Source organism: Ylistrum balloti, unplaced genomic scaffold, assembly GCF_031769215.1.
Source record: "Ylistrum balloti isolate Yb309-2 unplaced genomic scaffold, AGI_CSIRO_Ybal_v1 Utg369896, whole genome shotgun sequence".
NCBI classification, from domain to species: Eukaryota; Metazoa; Mollusca; class Bivalvia; order Pectinida; family Pectinidae; genus Ylistrum; species Ylistrum balloti.
Genome location: NW_026782026.1, coordinates 354,229 through 380,553, shown reverse-complemented (window position 1 = coordinate 380,553; position 26,325 = coordinate 354,229). Strand labels below are relative to the sequence as shown.

The window sequence follows — 26,325 nt, the reverse complement described above, 5'->3', positions numbered from 1 at the left end:
TTGAACAAAATTTGTTCTCAGTCATATCACTTTTAAAAAAACATGTTCGGTTATGTAATACAGACATGTAGAGCAATAAAACAAATGTTAAGCTAGGAAACATTTGTAGGATTTTGTTTATGACACTAATATAAAGCACTGATACCTATTAATTGATGTAATGAAATCTAAACGTCGTGGATTTTTGCGACAATGACCGCTGTATAAGAATAGTTGATGAATCACTGACATTGTATTTCCTCAAGCTTTAGCCATAAGTACGACGGCTTTAAAATTAATGCGTCCTCCATTTTAGGTGGAATCTGAAAAAAGCAAAACCAAAAAAATGTGACATTTCTGGTGATTTCTTTGAAGAGTGAACAAATAAAAAAAGTGATGTAGAGATTCCTTACAAAAATAACAAATCTTATATAAACTCAGCAGAAAGTATATATACTTACGTTAGTTTTACTGCCAACAGACAACCGGAAGTTGCGTATGATCTGGGTTGTTGCCATTTTTGCTTCCAGTAAAGCTAGCCTCATACCGATAAAGTTACGTGGACCGTATCCAAAGGGCATGTAGTCCAATGGATCTTGTTTAGACTTGTTCATCGGAGAAAAAGTCCAACAATACATCACTTCATCTACTAGTTATCTTTCTTTATACAGTAAGTTTATTTCATACGCCATTCATTAAGTAGTACTTGTGATTATAAACATTTTTATCTGTTTTTCGTTCACGTTACTAGCTTAACATAGCTTTCATTTCTATATCATTGATGTTCTGTTATATAGAATGTAGAAAAACAGTTCTGAAATTTCTATTTTGTACCTTAAAAACCTTAAAGTGCAACCTAGTGATATTAAGAATATTTTATAAACGTTCATAAAACTAACTAGTGATAAGAACCAAGATCAATGGCCCTTGTGCCTAAATATCGGAAAAATCGAAGAGAAACATTTGATCATGTAAAAGAATCATATATTTTGTTCATTTTTGTTTAAGTTTTTTTTATACAATGTATGGGTAAGTTTCAGAGAAACAATAACATTACCTCTCCGGATCGAATTTGTCTGGTTTTTCCCAAATATCTGGATCATGTAGTATAGCATATGTAGGTACAGACACCGTCATCCCAACTGGTATTGTAATGTCCTTGACCTTTGTAGTTTTTACACAAACTCTATCAAACCTGTGATAAGACTGTTTGCTATTATACCTATGCTGACCGAATGGCGATATGTAATGAGATTCAAAGTTATAAATTTTCAAATTGTTGATAAAAAAGATATAAACGTTATGCTTCTATAAAAATACAATATAACGAACATCACGCGGAAATGATAAAGAAAAGATGCTATGGCAACAGAAATAGCCTGGACCAACTGAAAATTTTTGTTTTGTTATTTTCCGATTATCTCAAAAAATCGAACATAGGTAATTTTCATATCAACTGCTGGAGAATATCCTTGTTGATTGTACGTAGATACTTGTTGACGTATGTAGCTAAAGTGATATTTTATCTCCTGCTTGTGCTACTAGCACTACTTGCGCTTTTACCAATTTGTCGGGCCTTTTTATTTGTATAAGATGAAAATTAGTCCATGAAACTTTTAATGTGAAAATGATATATTAATTGTGCTATATACACCCTTGTCAAAAAGAAACACAAAGCGAATATTTGTACACGCATCTTGGTAAGCTACCAACCTCATTACCGGTGGATACATCCGCAGTGTTTCACTTATACACATGTCAAGGTACTGTAGTTTCTGCATATTCTCGTAGTCGATCCTTTCCTGTGTTAAAACATCATTTCCATTTGGTTACAATTATTGTATGTCAATAGAGAATACGCAACTAAAGGACTTGCAAGCTATGAAATGACGACCCAGCTTTCAATGTATCGGTATTTTTATTTGAAAACATCGAACCTACCAAACCAATCTCATCCTCAATCTCCTGACGTAGCTTTTCCTGGCATTCTGGGTTCATAGCGAGGTTGTATGCGTTCATTGCTAGTGTAATAGCCGTAGTTTCGTATCCCGCAGCGAAGATCATTTCTGCATTTGCCAATATTTCATCGAATGTTATACCTAAGAATAATATTGAAATATTAGCCAAGCAAATATACCGCACGGTTTCTTTTTCCACACGAAAGTATCATTTCATCAAGTATTATTGTTATATACTCTTCAGGTTTAAACGCTTATAGAAGAGGTTATAGCATTTTTTTAGTTTTGGCTGATAAAATGGCAAGACCAACAAAACTGGAATACAAAGACATTGAACGTTCCTTAAAGTCATTTAGGTTTAATGCAATATTTGAAAAAAAGCATGGTACGTTTAAAAAAAACTTATAAAGGTGTAGTCGTCATTGCTTGATTTCCCTAGGAGGTGTGGGTGAGGCTTTGATTGGCCATTCTGCTTTGAACGTTGCCTTTCTGTCTAGACTGGGTTTCCTTCTGACCAACGGTATTGTTCCTCTCCTCTTCGCCGTCCTCCCCATGCCTTCCTTAATGAGCATCCACCATTAATTGAAGAAAGTCTGTGCGAGCTGTTCACAACATACATATAAGGTACATAGCAAACACATAAGTATATCATATTCCCTACTACTCGATAAGACCAAATCCTTTTCGACAAAACATTATGTATCGAGTGGAGATATAGAACAGGTTTTTCGACTTCCAATGTCTATAGCGTAGTTAATGAGAATTTTACAAGAGCTAAAGGATACAACTTCAAAACGGATTTTGGATCCATGAGGAGGCCATGTTCCAGCAAGACCAGTACTGAGAGCATATCTATTATACCTTAAAGGTACTTGCATTACTGTTTTCCGTGAAAAAGGAAAGTCTGTGTTTGATACTAATTAGTAAACTCGGTGGTTCTGTTGTTGGTTACCTTTTGCACGTTTGGGAACGTGACACTGCTCATTTGGATTGACCAAAATTTACACTTAGAGTCTCATCGATAAAGCAAAAGACGCTTACCCTTATCTCTCTCTCTCTCTCTCTCTCTCTCTCTCTCTCTCTCTCTCTCTCTCTCTCTCTCTCTCTCTCTCTCTCTCTGGTACTATATGAGTTTTGGAAGTTTACTGATACTAGCCTCCTTCTCTCTCTCTGTCTCTGTCCTCTCTGTGTCTCTGTCTCTAAGCCATGCTGTCTTTTGGGAAAATACTTACTCTCTCTCTCTCTCTCTCTCTCTCTCTCTCTCTCTCTCTCTCTCTCTCTCTCTCTCTCTCTCTCTCTCTCTCTCTCTCTCTCTCTCTCTCTCTCTCTCTCTCTCTCTCTCTCTCTCTCTCTCTCTCTCTCTCTCTCTCTCTCTCTCTCTCTCTCTCTCTCTCTCTCTCTCTCTCTCTCTCTCTCTCCTCTCTCTCTCTCTCTCTCTCTCTCTTCTCTCTATATGCTCTATGTCTCTTAAGGAACTCTCTCTACTTAATCTCTCTCTCCTATATCTCAAGCTCTTTAATTGACGGAAAAACAATTAATGTATGAAATAGCATTTTACATTAAGGAAACCTGCTTGCAATTTTTTTATATTCTGTTCTAGTCAATTTTGTTTTAAATGTGTCACTGAGAGAGTATCTCGGATCAAATCAATTGCTTTGTATATAGATATGGCATAGATGTTCTCACATCAAGGATATAATAAGTGTGAATTGGTGCAGAAGTATACAGTGTACAGTTAAAATCACAGGATATAATAAGTGTGAAGCGTATTGGTGCCAAGTATACAGTGTACGACATGTACTAAATCACAGGATATAATAATGTGAAGCGGATATAATAAGTGTGCAGAAGTATACAGTGTACGAGACTGTACTAAATCACGGGATATAATAAGGTGATATAATATACAGTGTACGATTCTGTACTAAATCACGGGATATAATAGGTGTGAAGCGTATTGGTGCAGAAGTATACAGTGTACGAGACTGTACTAAATCACGGGATATAATAGGTGTGAAGCGTATTGGTGCAGAAGTATACAGTGTACGAGACTGTACTAAATCACAGGATATAATAAGTGTGAAGCGTATTGGTGCAGAAGTATACAGTGTACGAGACTGTACTAAATCACAGGATATAATAAGTGTGAAGCGTATTGGTGCAGAAGTATACAGTGTACGAGACTGTACTAAATCACGGGATATAATAAGTGTGAAGCGTATTGGTGCAGAAGTATACAGTGTACGAGACTGTACTAAATCACAGGATATAATAAGTGTGAAGCGTATTGGTGCAGAAGTATACCGTGTACGAGACTGTACTAAATCACAGGATATAATAAGTGTGAAGCGTATTGGTGCAGAAGTATACAGTGTACAAGACTGTACTAAATCACAGGATATAATAGGTGTGAAGCGTATTGGTGCAGAAGTATACAGTGTACAAGACTGTACTAAATCACAGGATATAATAAGTGTGAAGCGTATTGGTGCAGAAGTATACCGTGTACGAGACTGTACTAAATCACGGGATATAATAAGTGTGCAGGGTATCGGTGCAGAAGTATACAGTGTACGAGACTGTACTAGATCACAGGATATAATAAGTGTGAAGCGTATTGGTGCAGAAGTATACAGTGTACAAGACTGTACTAAATCACAGGATATAATAAGTGTGCAGGGTATCGGTGCAGAAGTATACAGTGTACGAGACTGTACTAAATCACAGGATATAATAAGTGTGAAGCGTATTGGTGCAGAAGTATACAGTGTACGAGACTGTACTAAATCACAGGATATAATAAGTGTGAAGCGTATAGGTGCAGAAGTATACAGTGTACGAGACTGTACTAAATCACAGGATATAATAAGTGTGAAGCGTATTGGTGCAGAAGTATACAGTGTACGAGACTGTACTAAATCACAGGATATAATAAGTGTGAACACAGAAGTATAATAGTTATCGAGACTGTACTAAATCACACGATTTAATATATATATTGGTGCAGAAGTATACAGTGTATATAAATCACAATATATATGTGCAGGGTATCGGTGTATACAGTGTACGAGACTGTACTAAATCACAGGATATAATAAGTGTGCAGGGTATCATTGCTCGGCGAAATTCTATTTAAGGGGTTGAACAGGGGAGATATATATTCATCACGATAACATCCGTTTTTTTTTCTTCAGTGGTGAGATATTCAGGCATGTATGATCATGGAACTAATACATATGGTCTTACTAATGAAGAGTAACCAAGGCGTTGTAAAACTGATGTCTAGCATTTTCTTGGCATGCTTTACGAACAAGTCGTCTGGATTGCCCTGTGAATCCACATGGATACCGAAAGCCGTGGAACTGATCACATCCATAGTGAAACCACCAAATAATCTACAATGTATTGACGGATAAGTGGTGAAAATGCTTAATCATATAATAAAGTAATGCATTTTATCAATAAGTAGTAATAACAAATTAGTCAATAATATAACACAGTACTACAATTTATCAGTCAAGTTTTGATCATATATTACTGTTTTACATTTTATCAATTAAGTAGTAACACAATATCTTATCAGTAAAATACACGTAAATATATATATACTAAATATCCATATAATAAATATATATACAAACTGATGTATACAGTTGTGTATATCTTATGAGAAACATATATACCAGTAGAGGTGATCCATTACTATATTTTATCAATCAAAGGTATGTAAAAACAAATCTTGAATATACTGCACAATCTTTATAACAACAATCTACATCTAAGTAAACGGAAAACTTTGTTAAACAGCAATATACTCTCTAGTAACTTCAACGAAATAATTCTACATATAACATTGTATAAGTTATAAACCTAACGTCATAATGTAAATTTATCTTATAGAAAAGAAGTTCTTATCAGTTAAATTCATCTGATAGAATAGAAGTTCTTATCAGTTAAATTTATCTTATAGAATAGAAGTCCTTATCAGTTAAATTTATCTTATAGAATAGAAGTTCTTATCAGTTAAATTTATCATATTCATATTACATAATATAATTTCTTAGAAGTAAATTCATCTTATAGAATAGAAAATATCAGTAAATTTATCTTGTATAGATTATGAATCTAATGACACCTTGTCAAACAATCATTTTTTTAATATAATGTCTTAATAGGAATGATTATTTTTTCCGTTGTGATAAACAAACAAATCGTATATCAAAGTATGTTTCTTTTGTAAAACAGTCACTCACTTATTTCCTGTACAGATACATCTAACATAAAAAAATAACTTGCCCTCTCATTTCTACTTGATCATCGTCCCCACACCTTACAGCATCACGACAGGTTTTCAGCAAAGTGTCACACGCTTTCTGAACTAACGGCACAATCTACATTTAGACATTGAAATTTTTCCATGTAAGTTACTTAGTATTTTACAATATATATATATATATTATCTTGAGGGAATAATAAAATACTTAATGAATTGTAGTTTTTGCTTAACAATGAAAGTTTGCTATAATACCAATTAAGCTCTTCATTATCCATTAAAACATGTTATTAATTACATGTACATACTTTGCGTAGTTTTCTAGATGAAAATGTCGGAGAGATCACACTCCTGTCATGTTTCCAGTGTTCCCCTTTGGTATTAAAAAGGCTGTGTTCAATGTCTCCATTGAAGTCTTTAATTGTCTACAATATTTGTATGCACCATTAGTTACAAAGAATTTAAAGAGTCCAACAGAAAATTGACTTAATTGTTGAAAAATATCTAAGACGCAGACTCAAGGCACAGCAGAAACGTCGCATATTTGAACCATTCTAAAGAGGGGTTTCTTCACAGTTGCATGGGAGTTTAATTACTGAAAGGCGACAAGTGGGTTTAAACTGAAGTAGTACATACATATATTCCTTTAGGTCTCCCTTCAGCAGAACATTCGAAGTCGATGTAGTCGATATATCTTCATACTAATCATCGAAACGCCAGAGTATTTTAAAATGTTATCGAAAGGTAGCTGACTTGAATTCCCTTGCCCGTCATTTAATAAATATGTTAATACGACATGGAAAATTAGCAAAACAATAACTTAGTTAAACATACCCGTCTATCTGGAAAGTTATTAAACTGCTTAACGAGAATATCCCTCAGCATCTCCTTGTCTGCTACAACAAGATTCGGATTAATCATATCGTAAGTTCTGCAAAATGAAAAAAAAAAGGATAATTGAAAACTAACCTAGAAAACATTATTTACAATTGATCCTACCACTGGGTAATGTTGGTGCGGGATGTATCTATAGTGATCCTACCACTGGAGCATGTGAGATGTACCGACCACTGGACCATGTGAGATGTACCTACCACTGGACCATGTGAGATGTACCTACAGCAATCCTACAGCAATCCTACCTCTGGAGCATGTGAGATGTACCTACCACTGGACCATGTGAGATGTACCTACAGCAATCCTACCACTGCTACCACTGGACCATGTGAGATGTATCTACAGCAATCCTACCACTGGACCATGTGAGATGTACCTACCACTTGACCATGTGAGATGTATCTACAACAATCCTACCACTGGAGCATGTGAGATGTATCTACAGCAATCCTACCACTGGAGCATGCTGGAGCGGTATGTATCTATAACATTATTATACAACCGTCGCCGACCATCCTATGCTTACTTATTGTATAATGTTAAGCATGTGAAATTTTCTCTTATTCTTACATCTATCATATAAAAGCGTTTTTGCTTTGAATAAGATTTAGTTACAAGTTAATTATACCGATGATTTGTGTTTAACACAGATTGTTTAACGAGTCAAATGCTATGCATCTATAATCCTTTCAACATACCCGAAAACTTTGCCATATTTACGTGTCCCTTCCAGGTCGAAAGTACGATGACCCTGAAACGAAAGTGGAGATAATTCAATGTTGTTTACTAAACTAGCAGTTGAAAAATTAATGTTATCTTCTTTCTTTTCTTTCATTACACTTTTATTAACTCTTTGATAAATTACTGTTGATATTAACCTTTAACTCCACTGAAATGTCTTCTATATCTCACCAAACGTGTATACCCCAAACAGAAAGCAATAGCAAGGTATACTTACCTGTCTAACTATTTCCACCAGGTTACCGACAATAGGTAGAGGGGTAGGTCCTGGTATCCCCATCTTCCAGAAGGTGAAGTAGTCACGACTCATCATGCTACAATAACATTATCATATTAATCATACTTATTCCCTAGTAGTAGGGTTAGTGTATTACCAGTATACCACTAGCCGTGTAATTTCTCTCTCGGATCTTAAGGCTTACTCCAGATCATTATTTATAGTCAATGATATTAGGACAAAAACAAAACGGCTGATAACATTTTAATAAAGAAAGGGATTTGTTGTAAAAATCAAAACTTTTACTAAACAGCGGAAACCTGAGAATTCAGAAAGACTGTACATTATTTAAATATCATTTCTCATATTATTCCAGGAACTCTAAACAAGTAAAACATATTTTCAGGCGCTTGGTGGCTGATTTAGTTGAGTCTTTTTTACGTTGTCTTTAAAGGACGAAATCAGCCAATGCGCGACTGGGACTCAGTTTTACCAAGTTAGAGACATTTGATTGTGGCCCTGGAGGTTTAAATTAAAAGTTTTAAATATATGAAAGAAATCTGCATTTATTTGTTTTCCTGAAAACTTCCAGAAAATACCACGTGCTTTGGTGACCTCATCTTTCACTGATTTCTGGTTGTAATGTATCATATGTTTTAAATGACAGCACTTCAGTCATGCCAATGGATACTTAAATTGATTATTTAAAGTTGAATTCTATATCAAAATATTATTTTTTCACCTTTAATAGGTGGTTGACTGGCTGAAGGTATGATTACAGAATACATCATGTTCAGAGTCTTCACGGTGCACAAGACTGAATAAACATGCAGGCAAGTGCATATTTTGATAATATAATACAATGTACTTTGCCTTTGTTTTTTGTTTTTTTTTTTTACCCACAATGGCAAGTTTACCAAGTTTGATGCGCAGCATCCTGAGCAAGGAAAGTCAATCTTACAAACTGAGTCGACCTCAGACATCAGGTAACGGCCCTCACACTAATTATTATGCCAAGGAAAGATAACAAAAGGTAAATTTAGATTTGATATATTTAATACGCACACGAAAATTTTACATCAAGTTCAAGATATTTGCCATTAAGATAATTTTCAAAACACAGATATGTCTCAGCGCAATACGCACATTCTCAGCACTGTTCTTAGAACATATCTTAACACAAAGTCTCGTGATTGTCAACTGTACATTTATAGGTAATACTTAATAATTAATAGGGAACACATGTGTTTGCATCAAGCAATATCTTCTGATCCTGTGCCGTTCTCTTGTCACTATAAATGCTAATTGTCTTTTATACTGTTTATGATATGTCTGTTTCTTTCTAAGGAACACAATTCGTCTGACAACATATGATCCACTGACCAAAGCACTGCCGATGACGTTTAACCTCAACAAAACAGAGTCTGCAATACCAAAGTTACACAGATGAACAGAGGTGTGCATCCTTACTAGGAAGTTGTGATAACAAGTCATCATCTTCGAATTTGTTTTCTGCAGCCTGCGGTTGATATCTGATTACTGATAAGTAATTTATTGCTGCCCAGACACTCGGTGCTGAGGTAAAGGAGCACACATTGTATGAACTGATGCTCAACTTCAGGACTGAGACAAATTTATGCCCTTTCTGGCAAACATGTCTTATTCCGGTGGTTGTCTGTTAATCCTTGGAAGCAATAGCTGTACTCAGCACATATTTTCCCATCAATTCCTTTTTAGCACTGTATCATGGCTATAGACACATTCATCTTCATCTGTTCTATGTTTGTTTTCTGAATTATGTGTGTCCGTTCCAATTCCATAACATGCCTGTTACGGACATCCGTTGCCATTCAGGACTTCAGTGTTCCAAAGGATAGACCTCGGGAATCCTTGACCATGCTTGCACTGTATTCCCCTCTTCATAGATTTCACAGAGTGTTGAGGAGATCTTAACAGGATTTACATGCAGAATTTGATTTCTTAATTCCGGTGTAAGACTTGCTGTCTTCATCTGTGGTCAGGAAGTTGACTTCCGCATTGTCAGCAACAAGTACTCGAACCAGGATGACCCAGGCTTCCTCATTCCCTTTGTCGACATCTTCCGACACATTACCTGTACAGGTACCTGTGTGATTCAGACAGGTTACTTTCCCCCCACACCGTGTTATGTACTTGGCTCATTCCCCGAACACCAACTTTGCCAACTTGAAAGGAAGGTGTTTTTATAGGGAATCCTTTGAAGCTAAAGTTATAGTCTGTTTCAACTAAGAATGTCAACTTATTTTGTAAATAGGATACTTACATATCATTAATGAAATAGATAAAGTTTCTATTTGTCTTAATTAATTGTAACACGATTTTTAGCATATAAAAGTATTTTAAAATAGTTATTAGATATCAATATTTAATATTATTATTCTTTATTTAATTATCATATAATTATTTTAATTAATAAATAAAATTCATTAAGTCACATTGACATACTGGTGTCAGCAATTAAATTGAATTGGAAACTGTATCCAAGATGGAGAAGCTCGAATGCTGAATCAGCATAGGCCATCAGGTCGATAGTCCCAGTCTGATGACGGTTCTTTCAGGTGGTCAGGCGTCTGCCAATGTTGGCATATTTCTTCTTCCGTGATTAAATGGTGCTTCCTGCATCTCTCCGAATCCGGCTGATGTCATTCATATTCTGTATGTCCTTCAGCGTCTGGATGATGGTGTAGATGTTGGGGTGGACATGCAGTACATTCTTCTTCAGTTTCCCGTGCCAAGCCTCAAGATGGTCGGTAGTCCGGGGTCCCTCTGTTGATATGTGATTCCAGGTTGTTCGATCTCCCTCTATCCATTGCTCAGTGACATAATATGTGAATGACAACACGGAATGTGGGTTGTCAGCATAATCGGCTTCTTCATGGGTTTGTAACCAGACGTCCTTAATGCGATTTAAGGGGATGAGTGCCAGAACAGCAGCTCAGATGCTGCAAGTTCGGCAAGGTTCTCTGATGTAGCGAATGCTAATCCTGTTGTTCTGTTCACCGTCTTCAAAGAGGACAAATGGTTCGCCTGTAGATGTTTCTGTCCATCCATGTTGATGTCGGCCAAATTCTTTGGTAGTGGAGGAGTAACTTGGGTGGTTCCCTGGTATAGAGAACGGTCTCCACTGCAAAGTGGGTTGTTGTATCTCCTGCCAATCTCAGTGTTCATACGTTCCGGCTTCTCCAGTACACATGGTTTGCTGTCAGCTACAATTTTCCTTCGCACTTGTTGATTTTGTTCTTGCTGATATTGTTTTCTCCAACATGGTTAGTTGTTTTCTGCAATCCAGTATGAGAGCGTGGAATTTCTTTTATTGTAAAGCTTCATACTGATGCAACCATAAGTGCAGTCTGCATGCCAAAGTTCAGTTGGTTCTGTCGACGGTCTCTCCTTGGAGTCTCATCTTCTTTCCTCCTATCCTAATACAGCTTGTTTGACAGTGAAGCTTTTCTGTCCAACCCCATTTCCCCTGTCATGCGTTCGTTGAGTCAAATCGCAAATAGCCTGTGCAGGTTTTGTGCTGCCAGCCGCATTCCATATTTTCTCTAAATCTGCATGTCGATATGGTTTGTAAGTATAACTGTCCGGATGCTGATCATCAGGTTCCATGCAGGAATCTAAAGCTCCTATTGTCAGAGAATCGTCATTTTCATTGGCATATAATTAAAGTTCCTGTAGTGTCAGTGTCTCTAATCCTGTCTAAGTGGCAGCTAATTGGTTTTGGTGTATATCAAATAACCGTTCATGACCAAGATACTTCAAGAAAAATCTGAGAGAAATTTGAATGCATGAACAGATTGTACAACGATACTTTTTCAAAATTACTTCAGTAAGATTTGATAAAGAAATTAGTTAAAATTCCATTTGAAATCATTGAATAAAAATATTGAAGTTTTGAAACAATACTCCATGTGGTACATAAATGTTGTATGAACATGTAAAACGTTGTGGACCATAGTAGTAAATTGATTGTTCGGTGACAGTTTAAATATAGGCACTTGAATTAAAAAATATCCTGATTTTAACTCCAAAAGGCATCGTGGCATCAGGGGATCTCTATAATTAAGAATAAGATTTCCACAAATTCATCAGGCTTACTCGGCATTGGATTAACTTTCAAGATACCACCGGCAATGACCTACCCTTAGTGTATATTCATGCTGCTTAGAGGTATCGCAGCTCTTAAACATAGGTGTGATTACGTACACAGCATTGAATCACCTGTAAAACGAAGACGTGTTATTTTGTGCATTGACACGTAAATAAGGTAAACGAGGTTAAGTGAACATTGGAATGACACAGTGTATACTGAATATATGACAGTCTCCGTTTAAGGTATGGTGTCTGATAGAGTGGTTGTGTTACGCTGTTGGCAGCTAAAACTACATGTGTCTCTGTGCAAACAATCATGGAATGACACATTGTATGCTGAACATATGACAGTCGCCGTTTCCGGTATGGTGTCTGAGGATGTAGTTATGGTCTCTGTCCGACATGTATTGTTTCTATTATTACCTTTGCACATTTTTAAATGTGCTATTACATATCTGTATATCAGCTGATTTTTGTTTTCGAGTCAGTGATTATTTTTCAGACATAAAACACAGAATAATGATCAAGTATCCTTGTATGTTTTTGCGTCGAATTCTGGAAACAGCTCTCTGACTTCCCGTCTCAATGGTTACTGATTATCAAGTATGTCTATACTTTGTAAATATACAATGTTTTAGTAAGTTCTACCAATAAATTACTTAATGTTATACATTCACATATATGACATACTTACACCGTGTAAAACAGAAAAGCCACCAGAGTCAGAACAGCCCACACAGGTACTTCTATACCAAGAACCTCCATTTCCGTGTGTCATGTGTTGTCGATCTGTTGCTTTCAGCTGTTCGTGTAATTATTTACATTTTTTTCTTTGACTTAAGCAGTATCCAATGGCTTTCCGTGCTAATCATGTTTGTAACACCATGAGTAGTAAAAGTTTAATGTAGAACAATGTTACGGAGGACCAAGTGTATACTTCTGTAACTCAGGTAATCACTATATGAATAAAGAGCCCAACCCAAATACCACGTGTCGAATTTTATTTTGCATCACGGCTCAGACCTCGGAAACTGATTACCCTACTGTCTGAGGCTGACTCATTCCCCTACCTTCCTCCAGGTACTTCTACAAACAATAAGCAATTGGCGCACACACCATTGTGGAAGCATTGTAGACCAACGACACACATGACGTTTGACACAAGCGGTAGTTTAAACATTGTAATCAATCGAAGGTGTCATAAATAGTATACATGTTAAGATGTGTATAATGTGGTGATGACTGACAGAACTCGGTGGTCACTGACAGAACTCGGTGATCACTGACAAAACTTGATGTCGACCGATAGAACTCGGAGTTTTACATGTAAAATATTTCTATTACATATTATGACCCTATCACCTTTGTCTTAAGTTAACTTTTTGATGTTGCCAGGTTGTAAGGTTGGATTCATTATTGAAATATGTTTACTAATGGTGTCGGGTATTCAGAATCAACACATTCTTTCATTATTCTTTTCCAATTAACTTATATCTAATACTGACAACTGAGTGTAAACAAAATGTGTAAACTAGTTGTTATCATAATGTTAGAGAGTAAAAAGTAAAGTGTTTAAGATTCCACAAAAGTGACATCATTAAATTACACTTTTTTTAAGTTCGAAAAACTTCGAATCAAGAGACAAACAATAATTTTAACTGCATCACAAAACTGTTTGTCCCTAGAACCTCATCAGTGATGATAAGATCTTAAATATGTTAATGTTAGTATCAGATATTGCTTTGATGGAGGGTGCACTTATCAAAAATATAAGGAATTTCATAGCATCCAAGCATTGTACTTATGTATATTCCAAACCATATTACTTTTCGATCGAATCAAAACTAAAGTCTACCACACGCAGTCTCAAAGATTTAGAGTTAGATCTCGCTTATGATAGTTCAGTTCTTTGTTATTGCAAATAGTCCTTCCTGTAGTCGAAAAACTACCATGTGGTAATCTACAAAAACACAAGCTATATGAATTTTTATTCTATGGAAATGTGTCAATTTCTTCTTCTTCTTCTTCTTCTTCTTCTTCTTCTTCTTCTTCTTCTTCTTCTTCTTCTTCTTCTTCCTCCTCCTTCTTCGGCTGCAGAATGCATTGTTACGCACGGCTGGGATCACAGTTCTTAAACTCAACCAATGTCCATCATCTCATTCACACTCGATTTACAAGTGATAGACAGGACGGGTGCAATTTGGAAACTTTTCTATTACAGCCACTAACCTCGATTATTTCCTTTAACGAAACCAACAGGGACGGCTGTATGTTTAAATATGTAATGAATTTATATATACTCAATGGACAAAGAAACTTTCAAGATAATTCTGGACAAGACGTCGAGTATAATTTTTAATAATTTTCTATAACAATGTTTTCCTCGATCATTTTTGAATAAGGCCAGAAGAACAAAACAATCTCAAATTCGGAAATATTACAATATTCAACAATACTAAAATCAAATCAAATGAAAATCATACTGTATGTTTGAATTTTAATTCTAAAATGTGTTCGTTTAAATCATTCAATGTGACTGTGACATGTGAACATAAGTATGGAGCTCATTATCAGCTGGTTACACTGACTGTGACACGTGTACATAAGTATGGAGCTCATCCTCAGCTGGTTACACTGACTGTGACACGTGTATCGAAGTATGGAGCTCATCCTCAGCTGGTTACATTGTGACTGTGACACGTGTATATAAGTATGGAGCTCATCTTCAGCGGATTACAATGTGACTAGATTGACTTTCAAACGACATTTAACAACCATATGGCTTAGTTCATTATCCTTGACAGTTTCTTTTATGTTTTAGTTTGTCATTTAATACCGTCGATTACTGCAAACTGCAATTGGATTGAGATGAACGACATGTACATTGTATTTGAAAATAAACATTTTTGAACCTGAACTGAATGTTATGTTACATGTCGGAGCCATGTATGTATGTTCCTTTGGAGTTTTTCTTTACTGGTAATGGTCAAATGGCATAGAAGCATTCCAATGTATACCAGAAATTGGAACCTTCATTAAATTGTGTTACACAGAAATAAGGCTATATATATACGTATCTCTTTTTTCAGTGGCGTCATGCGCAGTGTAAACAAAATTGAGGAGACAACAGTCGTGACTCTAGTCGATGCAAAATCGAACCACTGAAAACATACTTAGATAAGTCTACATGAAAGTGATTATTATGGTTTTTGAGTTTATCATGTATCTTTGGTTGTGTTTTTAAAATGCCCAGAAGGTTTAGAAATATAACCGTCGCACGAGATGACATTTTTTGCGCACTTCGAAATGGTTTTGCAGAGAAACGTAGATGCTTTAGACATTAAATCAGTGTTAAATAAATAGTTAGATGTTGATTTGTTATACAATCAGTGTAAATTTATACTTATTTCATTAGCACGGGTTGACGGACACATTTTCTGTAAAAAGGTATCAATTTGGGTAGCGTCACGTTAGATAGGACCCAAAGTTTATGGAATTCATAGATATCAAAGTTACCACCGAAAGTGGATACATCCACTCATGTCAAGTACTGGAGTTTCTGGATAATCTCATAGTCGATCTTTCTCTATAGAAAGCACCGAGTTATCACATTAATTCTTCCAGAGGTTTTCAATGCAATGGTTATTTCGAACAAAAAAAATGCCTTTTTAATCTTTGCTTAGTTTACGTAGCTACTGCTTGTATTGTATGCATTCATATTTAGGTTTAGGTTTAGAAACAGCAAAGAGTATTTCTGTATTCGGAATAATTCTCTCTAATATTACGCCCACGATATAAAAATCTCATCATTTTAATAAAGCAAATGAAACACGTTATGGAAACAGTTATCTTACTGAAGTATCATTCATTCAGTTCGTATGATATCAGTTATGTCCATCCAAACATCACTAATAGGACAACAACTAGTAACGAGGGAGTCTAGGATTACCAATGTTTATCATTGGCTGATTCCAAAAGTGTTTAAATGCGCCATCAAAAGATTAATGGTCACATTTTGTTACATGTGTCAACAAGAAAACCTGTCTAAATGAATAACGACGGACTATTGTGTCGTGATCCATGTTACTTTATACGAATGTGTTAGAAAAATAATAAAGGAAATGCCAACATCTTTACTCGATCTAAAATTTAAAAAAGAAAACTAGAGCAAAATATAATCGAAAGAATTATTATACAACGAGAATAAGACAATGTTCCGGAAGAGTAAGTGTCTTCTTCTTCTGCTGCCGATATTTATCAATATAGACGTAACGTTACGTCCCTGAAAATCATTCATTTGTGTGTTTCATGTATATTTTTAGTTAGCCAAATTCAATTTTCTGAAGTTACCTTCTGGATCTCAACACCACCGTCCTTAATGAATCTTAGATAGACGAAACCTCTGCTTGATGCAATTCATGTAGTATTTGTGACTCTGTAATGTATCTCTGCCTTAATTCATATTGGAAGTTGATATACATATGATCTTATATAAGTTTTCATTTCATACTAGATCTAAGGAAACGAGAAGCTTTCATTCTACAAGCCGTTTGCAATTCTCCGTATTATCACATCACAGTCGATTTGTGACTGGCTCCGGAGTTCCCGAGTGACATAAGCGCTTGATTAACATAAGTGATTCACTGAATAACAGACGGATTATGTGATTTATTTTTCTTCACTACAATTATTTCGCGATCTCAAGCAACACAATACAAAAACCATGTGTAACGTATAAACAGGTGTAATGATAACGTTGTCGATCCGACTGTCTCATTACCTTCGCTTTGTGGCGTCCCGACAGGTTTTCATTAGTGTGTCACACCCTACCTGAACTAATGGTACCATTGCAATCACATTTTTCAGAATTCCAATCACTATTTACAAATGCTTACAAAGGATTATCTATACAAATTTGGCATTATCTACAACATATGCGTATTAAAACATTGGGAATATTAAAAAAGAATTGTAGAAAAGATATACCAAGGATGAGAAACATTATACAGCCAGAAACATTAAAATACGGAAGCATGATTCAGAATATGCCTCTGTAGCTAACGACCTTCAGAAATAATCTTATTTTAGATTACAAAACATATCATGATATCTTATTATAGATGTTTTATACCAACATCGTTTGTTTGTTCTAAAGTTATCTGATAAATGAAAATTAGAAACTGAATTATTGGGCTTTTACATCTCCCTTTCTGAATTTTGATATAACTTTCGATTACTTTCAATGTTCCTCAGTTGCCTCTTAGATTTAACATTTAGACCTTTAGCATCACTGATCCTAGAGGATCCTAGAGGGACCACACAGCAGCATGATGTAGTTCACTTCATTGTTTGGTTCTACTGTATCGTATCCGAATTTCCATGAAATGGTCCTATTCAATTGTTTGTTATTTGTAAATCTTCGCCATGAACCAATGCCCATATGCCATGTTTGAATTTGATGTTGGAGAGATAATACTTCTGTCATGTTTAACTGGTCACCTTTGGAATTAACAGTAGTCCATATCTCCATTGAAATCATCAACTGTCTAGAGCATTTTAAAGCTTAAATGTAGCATCATTTATAAAATGAGTTCATTATGTTATGGACTGCTTTTTCTTAGTATTTTAGAAGGTAGTCGCCGTTTGACATGGTTTGTGATTCTAGAAACTTATTCAAAGGCATTAGTCTCCAACATCTGAGGTTACGATAATAAAGAATTAAAAAATCAAGGAAAAAATAACATGGCAACACAATCATAATTCAAACTCAAATTCTATAAAACTAGGGGAAAAAAAAAAAAAACAAAGAAAGATTTTCTCGGAGATTCCGAAAAAAAGTACAAGGAGAATAAAACCTGGTGTTCCGGAAGAGAAAGTGTCTTCTGCTTCAACGACGCCACCCATCATGTAAACCTTGGTCAATCCAAGTAAGTGATGCCACGCTCTCAAATGAGAGCAAGGTATACAAATCAAATACGTCCAGCTTCAAGTCACACAACGAGATGCAAAAAAATTCCCCATGATTTTCATCAACCTGCATCTTTTGAACCAGTAAGTTGACGATTAAAAAAAGACGGAAATGAAGTTTTTTCAAATATTTTAACACTTTTAAATAGGTCATAATTCACACTCAAGTCTGCTCTAGTAACCAATGAAAGTGATTTAAAGACTGTATACGAGACAGACGATGATGTTAGCGGTTTGAAGACTTGCATAAGGGACAGACGGGAACCTTAATACATTTTTATTATTATCATATGTATTAATATGCACTTAATATCTAATGTTACCCAACATCATATTTGTCCTTTTATTTTTGATCACAGCACCGACATAGATATTTCGTCCTGGCTTACAATGTATATATCAAACGCGACAGAAGGACGGATCATTTCATGTTACGAATAATGTGTGACCCCTTTTTTAATGGTGTATATTTACATTTGCACTGCCACTCGCTAGAGGACCAGAATATAGAAAGACTTATATATTCTCCTAGAAGGGTAATCAGGGACACAACAGACTCTTCTACATCAGCCACTCACCACAGTATTTTTTCTATAACGAAACGAACAGCTTTCCACCTGTCACTTTTTTACTGTCATGAATTTTCTCATTTTTAATAGCAAACATCTATCTCCAATTTGTGGTATTTCAAGGTCGCAATTGATTCGATATTTAAGACAATATTCTGATAGCAAGATTTTCGTGCACGATGAGGGCAAGCTGGTAAAGATTAATGAGAAGTTTTACAATAGTTATAATGATCTCATTGGGAAATATTCAATTTTCTTGTACGATATGAAGGGATATACTTGATACTTTTTTCTTATGTGGCTTTAAGGCTTTTTATTTTGTTTTCATAAGGGATTATGCCATTACTTACTTGACTTTACCCTCATATACACAGCGAATACCATCCATAAAGCAGAAGATGCTTACTCTTCCGGAGCAACTGGTCTTCTGCACATTGAACGTATTCAGTAGTCTCCATGTAAATATTTGGTTCATATTTTGTCGGTAACTTCATTTTTGTTTATATACTACATCGGTTTCAAAATGTATGTGTGTTCTTTGCATTACCTATTCATATTTTCACCGTTATTGATTATTACATACATCATACCATTTAACACATATGTCTTGTCATCTTGTCACCATTACACTGAAGCATTTTTATAAACATGACATACTTAAACTGTCAAAAAATAATACACAAAACACAGTCATACTATTAACATCATTATAACCCACAAGGTACATCTCTACTGATGACCTCAATTTTCATGTTATAGCGTGTTGTACACACAAACAACGATATAGGCATTAAAATGTGTATCATATTCACTGTAGGCAGCAGGGTGCATCTGAAGGGAGCCAACATATAAAGGCTGTCTGCATATTAATTTCACCTTTGTGAACTATCCAGTACTAAAGGGTAGGGTTTTAGAGTAATTCATATATAACTACAGGCAACGTTAAGCTAAAAAAATCAGGAGGATGAAAAGTGTGTCGATAAACTATAATAGATAAGCGAGCACTTTAGTTCAGCCACGGGACATATCAGTAACGTACATTTTATTTTAAAGAGTAATCTATCAAACAGCGCTGTAAGTAACCGTCATTAACTCCCCTTTGTGCCACAACACTATCTGTCTGTTGTCTTCTAGAATGTAGTGTAAAGAGCACTGTGATGTCATTGCTGTGACCTTTGTGCTGATTTTGATTTATCATAGATATTCCGAATATTCATAAATGTATTATATTCTTTCAAAATCAACACACATTAATGATTACATATCGACACAATAAATACGAAGATACCACTATTTTGTCACAGTAGCAACTACTCTATATACAACAATAGATAGTACAATTTCACATTGTTACCATCAGAAAGTATGAAGGCAGATAAACCCCGACACGAAACGCTAGAGAATTCTAACGATATCTTATCTCCAAATATAGGCAGCAAACATCTGTTTACAACATGGAAAGCATTAGTGACATAATACCAGTTTGCGTTTAGTAGCAAAACAAAAAGTTCATGTTCAGTAAATGGTAAATGGAAATTATTTTAAATATAAATAGTATCTACTGGTTTATGAAGTAATATTCTGAATTTTGTTAGAAAAAAGAGGAAGAAAATACCAACACGTCAGCATAATCATAATCTAAACAAATTCAATAAAGATAAGGCAAAATATTAACAAAAGAAAGATTTACACGGAGACCCCTGACAAAATACAAGGTGAATAAGACTAGGTGTTCCGGAAGAGTAGGCGTTTTTTGCTTCATCGGTGACGCCCATCATGTCTATAGCTGATAACAGCAGAGCATTTGATAACGTGTTAAAGATGTACATGATTTCTATATTCATCCATTATTAGTTATGATCGGAAGAGGAACTATTTTTTTTTACATACATACTATATTTCTATAGTTTATGATATACAACCTAAGGGGAATAACTCTCAACACACTAATAAGTAAACATGTATTCGTTAGTAAACAGCTTTTTTTAAGCCCAAGTATTGATGGTCTTGTGAACTTAACATTTAGAATAATTACTACTAGTCTAATATATATTGTAATACTCCAATAGCTCCAGATGAATTGCATCTAAATACTTACTGTAAATCTACATTCCTTCAATATAGACAAGTGATACGATTCTTGTCTTGATACCTTGTTATATTCACGGCATAATAATTAAACATTTTAATATCTCTTTTAAAGAAATAGGAAAAATCAAATTTATTTTCCACACTTTCAGTGTTAATTGAGTTAATTTCCAATCTTTAATCATCAACATATCGCCCTGACTCCACACTTGACGTTGAATGTCACATCAAAGTTGGGCTAAATTGGAGTATTCAAATATCTTTGAATATGTCTACATAGTGTGTCCGTACACATTGGAAATTTCCGTATTGTTAACCTCTGACACACTTTCAATGTGATATTGTACAAGACTCCAAGTAAGCCCTAAACCCACACAAAACATGTATCAAAAATTGAAGTGGCTGCATGTTCTTTATTATATCGTGAATTTGTCGGTTCGAACGATTCTGTGATTTAGATAGGAAAAATATATGTTTAGCATACTTCGTTTACTTGTCATTGGACATAATGTGAACTTGGTTAAAATTAACAACATATCTTGACCTTTGGTGGCATGTATATTTTCACATTAAACTATGTTACATGTAGATTGCATTTCTCCATGACATATGCAATTGTAAATACTTTTCACATGAGGTAAAAAATATAAGCTTTTTTTTATCGATTCCTATTCATAGAATTCCGTAAGCGTCATTGTTGGCAACAAATTATTGATCATATCAAACTGCTTCAGCATTTGAAACAGTTTTTTTTCACAATGTATTCAGTCTGTAAAATGGAATATCCTACATTTTCCATCTTTATAAGTCTGTTTAATGTAATAACCGTATTTGCCTATATATTGTATTGAGCTGGTATCATCGAACTTCACCCACTTTTGCTAAATCAATGCACAATTTGGCCCTATTTGTAGTGCATGTACGATCTCTATCTCTCCCTGCGCGCGTGTGTGTGTGCGTGCGCGCGTGCGTGCGTGCGTGCGTGCGTGCGCGTGTGTGTGTGTGTGCTAGAGCGCGCAGTAACTTGCCAAATACAGATCTGGCGTCCTTACATAGATAAAGCTGTCCATGCTTTCACATGACATGGCACTGCCTACATATGTTCTTGTTATTCTATCCGTCCAGAAGAATTGTTACATTTTCTACCAGTAGCTTCCATCTCCTCTGTTATTATATATTCATATTCTACACTCATATTACATTGTCTCTGACAATTCCATACCAACAGAGGGTATATATCTACTGAATTGCATCAAGGACAAAAATAATCACCAAAAGATGAAAGTTGTCTTGGTTACGAAAGGAAATTTAAGGAAGAAAGTGATAAAACCTTTAACAAAATATAATGCTAGTGTATACAACGTCAAATAAAATTATATTCTAGATGTTTTGTGATTTTGATAATATGTTGTGGATTAAGATCATGTTGAGTTTTCAGGGTAACACAACATTTCAAAAGCAGGTGAAGTATGTATGCGTGTGACCTACTAAAAGTAAAAATACTTAGGGGTCACGTTAAAGACGTCCATTAATTTTGTTCAGGACGTGCAAGAGTAAGAGACAAGGAATTTACCTCTCAAGGGTAGGGGACAAAGAAATCTCATACCGGTAAAGAGCGTGGATTAACCTCTCAAGGGTAGGGGACAAAGACATATCATACCGGTAAAGAGCGTGGATTTACCTCTCAAGAGTAGGGGACAAAGAAATCTCATACCGGTAAAGAGCGTGGATTTACCTCTCAAGGGTAGGGGAAAAAGACATCATACCGGTAAAGAGCGTGGATTTACCTCTCAAGGGTAGGGGACAAAGAAATCTCATACCGGTAAAGAGCGTGGATTTACCTGTCAAGGGTAGGGGAAAAGGAAATCTCGTACCGGTAAAGAGCGTGGATTTACCTCTCAAGGGTAGGGGAAAAAGACATCATGCCGGTAAAGAGCGTGGATTTACATCTCAAGGGTAGGGGACAAAGACATCATACCGGTAAAGAGCGTGGATTTACTTGTCAAGAGTAGGGGAAAAAGACATATCAAACCGGTAAAGAGCGTGGATTTACTTGTCAAGAGTAGGGGAAAAAGACATATCACACCGGTAAAGAGCGTGGATTTACTTGTCAAGAGTAGGGGAAAAAGACATATCACACCGGTAAAGAGCGTGGATTTACCTCTCTAGGGTAGGGGACAAAGACATATCATACCGGTAAAGAGCATTGATTTACCTCTCTAGGGTAGGGGACAAAGAAATCTCATACCGGTAAAGAGCGTGGATTTACCTGTCAATGGTAGGGGACAAAGACATATCATACCGGTAAAGAGCGTGGATTTACCTCTCTAGGGTAGGGGACAAAGACATATCATACCGGTAAAGAGCATGGATTTACCTCTCAAGGGTAGGGGACAAAGAAATCTCATACCGGTAAAGAGCGTGGATTTACCTGTCAATGGTAGGGGACAAAGACATATCATACCGGTAAAGAGCGTGGATTTACCTCTCAATGGTAGGGGACAAAGAAATCTCATACCGGTAAAGAGCGTGGATTTACCTCTCAATGGTAGGGGACAAAGAAATCTCATACCGGTAAAGAGCGTGGATTTACTTGTCAAGAGTAGGGGAAAAAGACATATCACACCGGTAAAGAGCGTGGATTTACCTCTCTAGGGTAGGGGACAAAGAAATCTCATTCCGGTAAAGAGCGTGGATTTACCTGTCAATGGTAGGGGACAAAGACATATCATACCGGTAAAGAGCGTGGATTTACCTCTAAAGGGTAGGGGACAAAGAAATCTCATACCGGTAAAGAGCGTGGATTTACCTGTCAAGAGTAGGGGACAAAGAAATTTCATACCGGTAAAGAGCGTGGATTTACCTCTCAATGGTAGGGGACAAAGAAATCTCATACCGGTAAAGAGCGTGGATTTACCTGTCAAGAGTAGGGGAAAAAGACATATCATACCGGTAAAGAGCGTGGATTTACTTGTCAAGAGTAGGGGAAAAAGACATATTACACCGGTAAAGAGCGTGGATTTACTTGTCAAGAGTAGGGGAAAAAGACATATCACACCGGTAAAGAGCGTGGATTTACCTCTCTAGGGTAAGGGACAAAGACATATCATACCGGTAAAGAGCATTGATTTACCTCTCAAGGGTAGGGGACAAAGAAATCTCATACCGGTAAAGAGCGTGGATTTACCTCTCAAGGGTAGGGGGATAACGAAATCACACACCAGTAAACAGCTTGGATTTACCTGTCAATGGTAGGGGACAAAGACATATCATACCGGTAAAGAGCATGGATTTACATCTCAAGGGTAGGGGACAAAGAAATCTCATACCGGTAAAGAGCGTGGATTTACCTGTCAATGGTAGGGGACAAAGACATATCACACCGGTAAAGAGCGTGGATTTACTTGTCAAGAGTATTGGGATAACGAAATCTCATACCGGTAAAGAGCGTGGATTTACCTGTCAATGGTAGGGGACAAAGAAATCTCATACCCTTAAAGAGCTTGGATTTACCTCTCAAGGGTAGGGGACAAAGAAATCTCATACCGGTAAAGAGCGTGGATTTACCTGTCAATGGTAGGGGACAAAGAAATCTCATACCGGTTAAGAGCATGGGTTTACCTGTCAAGAATATTGGGATAACGAAATCTCATACCGGTAAAGAGCTTGGATTTACCTGTCAATGGTAGGGGACAAAGACATCATACCGGTAAAGAGCGTGGATTTACCTGTCAATGGTAGGGGACAAAGACATATCATACCGGTAAAGAGCGTGGATTTACCTCTAAAGGGTAGGGGACAACGAAATCTCATACCGGTAAAGAGCGTGGATTTACCTCTCAAGGGTAGGGGACAAAGACATATCATACCGGTAAAGAGCGTGGATTTACCTCTCAAGGGTAGGGGACAAAGAAATCTCATACCGGTAAAGAGCATGGATTTACCTGTCAATGGTAGGGAACAAAGACATATCATACCGGTAAAAAGCGTGGGTTTACCTCTCAAGGGTAGGAGACAAAGACATATCATACCGGTAAAGAGCGTGGGTTTACCTGTCCATGGCAATAGAGTATTAAGTCCTTATAAAGGAGACAAAAGAAGAGAAAAATGTGTATTTGTCTTCACACTTTAATGATTACAAATTGTCTTGATAATATTGAGAGCTTTAACGTTCGACCATTTGAATCCAAAATCGTGTCGCACAGTTGTTTATTTCTGTAGTATGAGACGTCTCCACAACAGTCAGCACAATAAACCTGGTTTTAGATCACGGTTTATCTTTGTTTTTTCTGTAAACAATTATTTCATGTAGCGGTGTCACATATAGAAGAATGGGGAGTTATTACAAACCTGATTATACAGACCTGCAGTAAGAACATTGACAGAAATTACAATAATTTACACCAATTAAATCACTTATCGTTGTTATCGTCTTCAAACTCACGTTACCTAGCGTTAATTATACCGCTGTTGTCCTTAATCGCACACGACGTAAGAACTGGAATCGATACTTTTCCTCTGATAAATGTCCAATTGTCAAATAATGACGTATTATAGCTGTCTACCCTCTACAATGTCAAAATACAGATACGCTGATCTGGCATTATACATCAATATATCCATCCGATCCAACTGTGTTTGAAAAGTTAGTGTTTCAGTCGAACATAGAATTTCGTATTGTCTATTCACACCAACTGACTGTATAGTTTACTAGTGTGATATAGATGTTGTTAATGTTAGTCCATTTGTCGGACCTTTTTCTGGATAAAGTCAGATATTTTTTGTATTGTCGATCTATTCGTCCGTCCTCAGCGTTACATTACTTCAGACTATTTATTGGATCTGTAAGGTTTCATTTCCAATCTACATTTGCCTACCTGAGTGAGTCTATACATCTAACATGCTACCTGGTAGTTTCAGCTGTATCTAAAACAATTCATGTCTTTTTTCATAATCATTCAGATCAATTGAAGGAAAAGGAGTTGCTGTCAACCGGACTTAAGCTTCCTGCAGTTTACATAGGAAAACATATCATAATTTGATTAATTGCCATTGGGAAAAACGTAAACTTGCTAAAAATTAACATTTCAGAAAGGGTCTTATTTTAAAGATCCAGTTATAGCAAAATCAAATACTATTCAAAGATTAAATTCCTTAGGTACTTTTCCAAATTTATAAATGTTATGACGCCAGGATTTCACATTTCATCCTGGAGAAGAGTTACAGATAACAAAAGTTTATAAAGGAAAACAACATCATTGAGAAAGATTTGTTTTAATTCATGTTTTTAAGAATCCTTAACAGGGAACATCAGATCATGTTATATACATGTAAATATGAATCTCGCTTTGTTAACATGATCTTTTCTAGGCTACAAAATCAACAATAGCCGTTATAGAAATGAGATCACCGTAACGCCCTTAAGGTTATGTTATTTTTTTTTTTTTTTTTTTTGTTTTTTCCCCCGGAAAAAAGCGATTTTTCGATTGAGTGAAACTGAGTGTT

The 26,325-nt window shown here is 36.0% G+C and overlaps 1 protein-coding gene across 1 annotated transcript; it reads right to left on the bottom strand.

The window, feature by feature from the left end:
* Window positions 1-221: 221 nt before the first annotated feature.
* Window positions 222-12,961, bottom strand: LOC132546571 (cytochrome P450 3A8-like). Its single transcript, XM_060210290.1, is given in 12 exon segments — window positions 222-302; window positions 441-584; window positions 1,000-1,174; window positions 1,693-1,781; window positions 1,921-2,078; window positions 5,184-5,332; window positions 6,234-6,328; window positions 6,519-6,635; window positions 7,045-7,141; window positions 7,806-7,858; window positions 8,066-8,162; window positions 12,891-12,961. Coding segments are annotated over 12 exon segments (1,326 nt in total).
* Window positions 12,962-26,325: the final 13,364 nt, after the last annotated feature.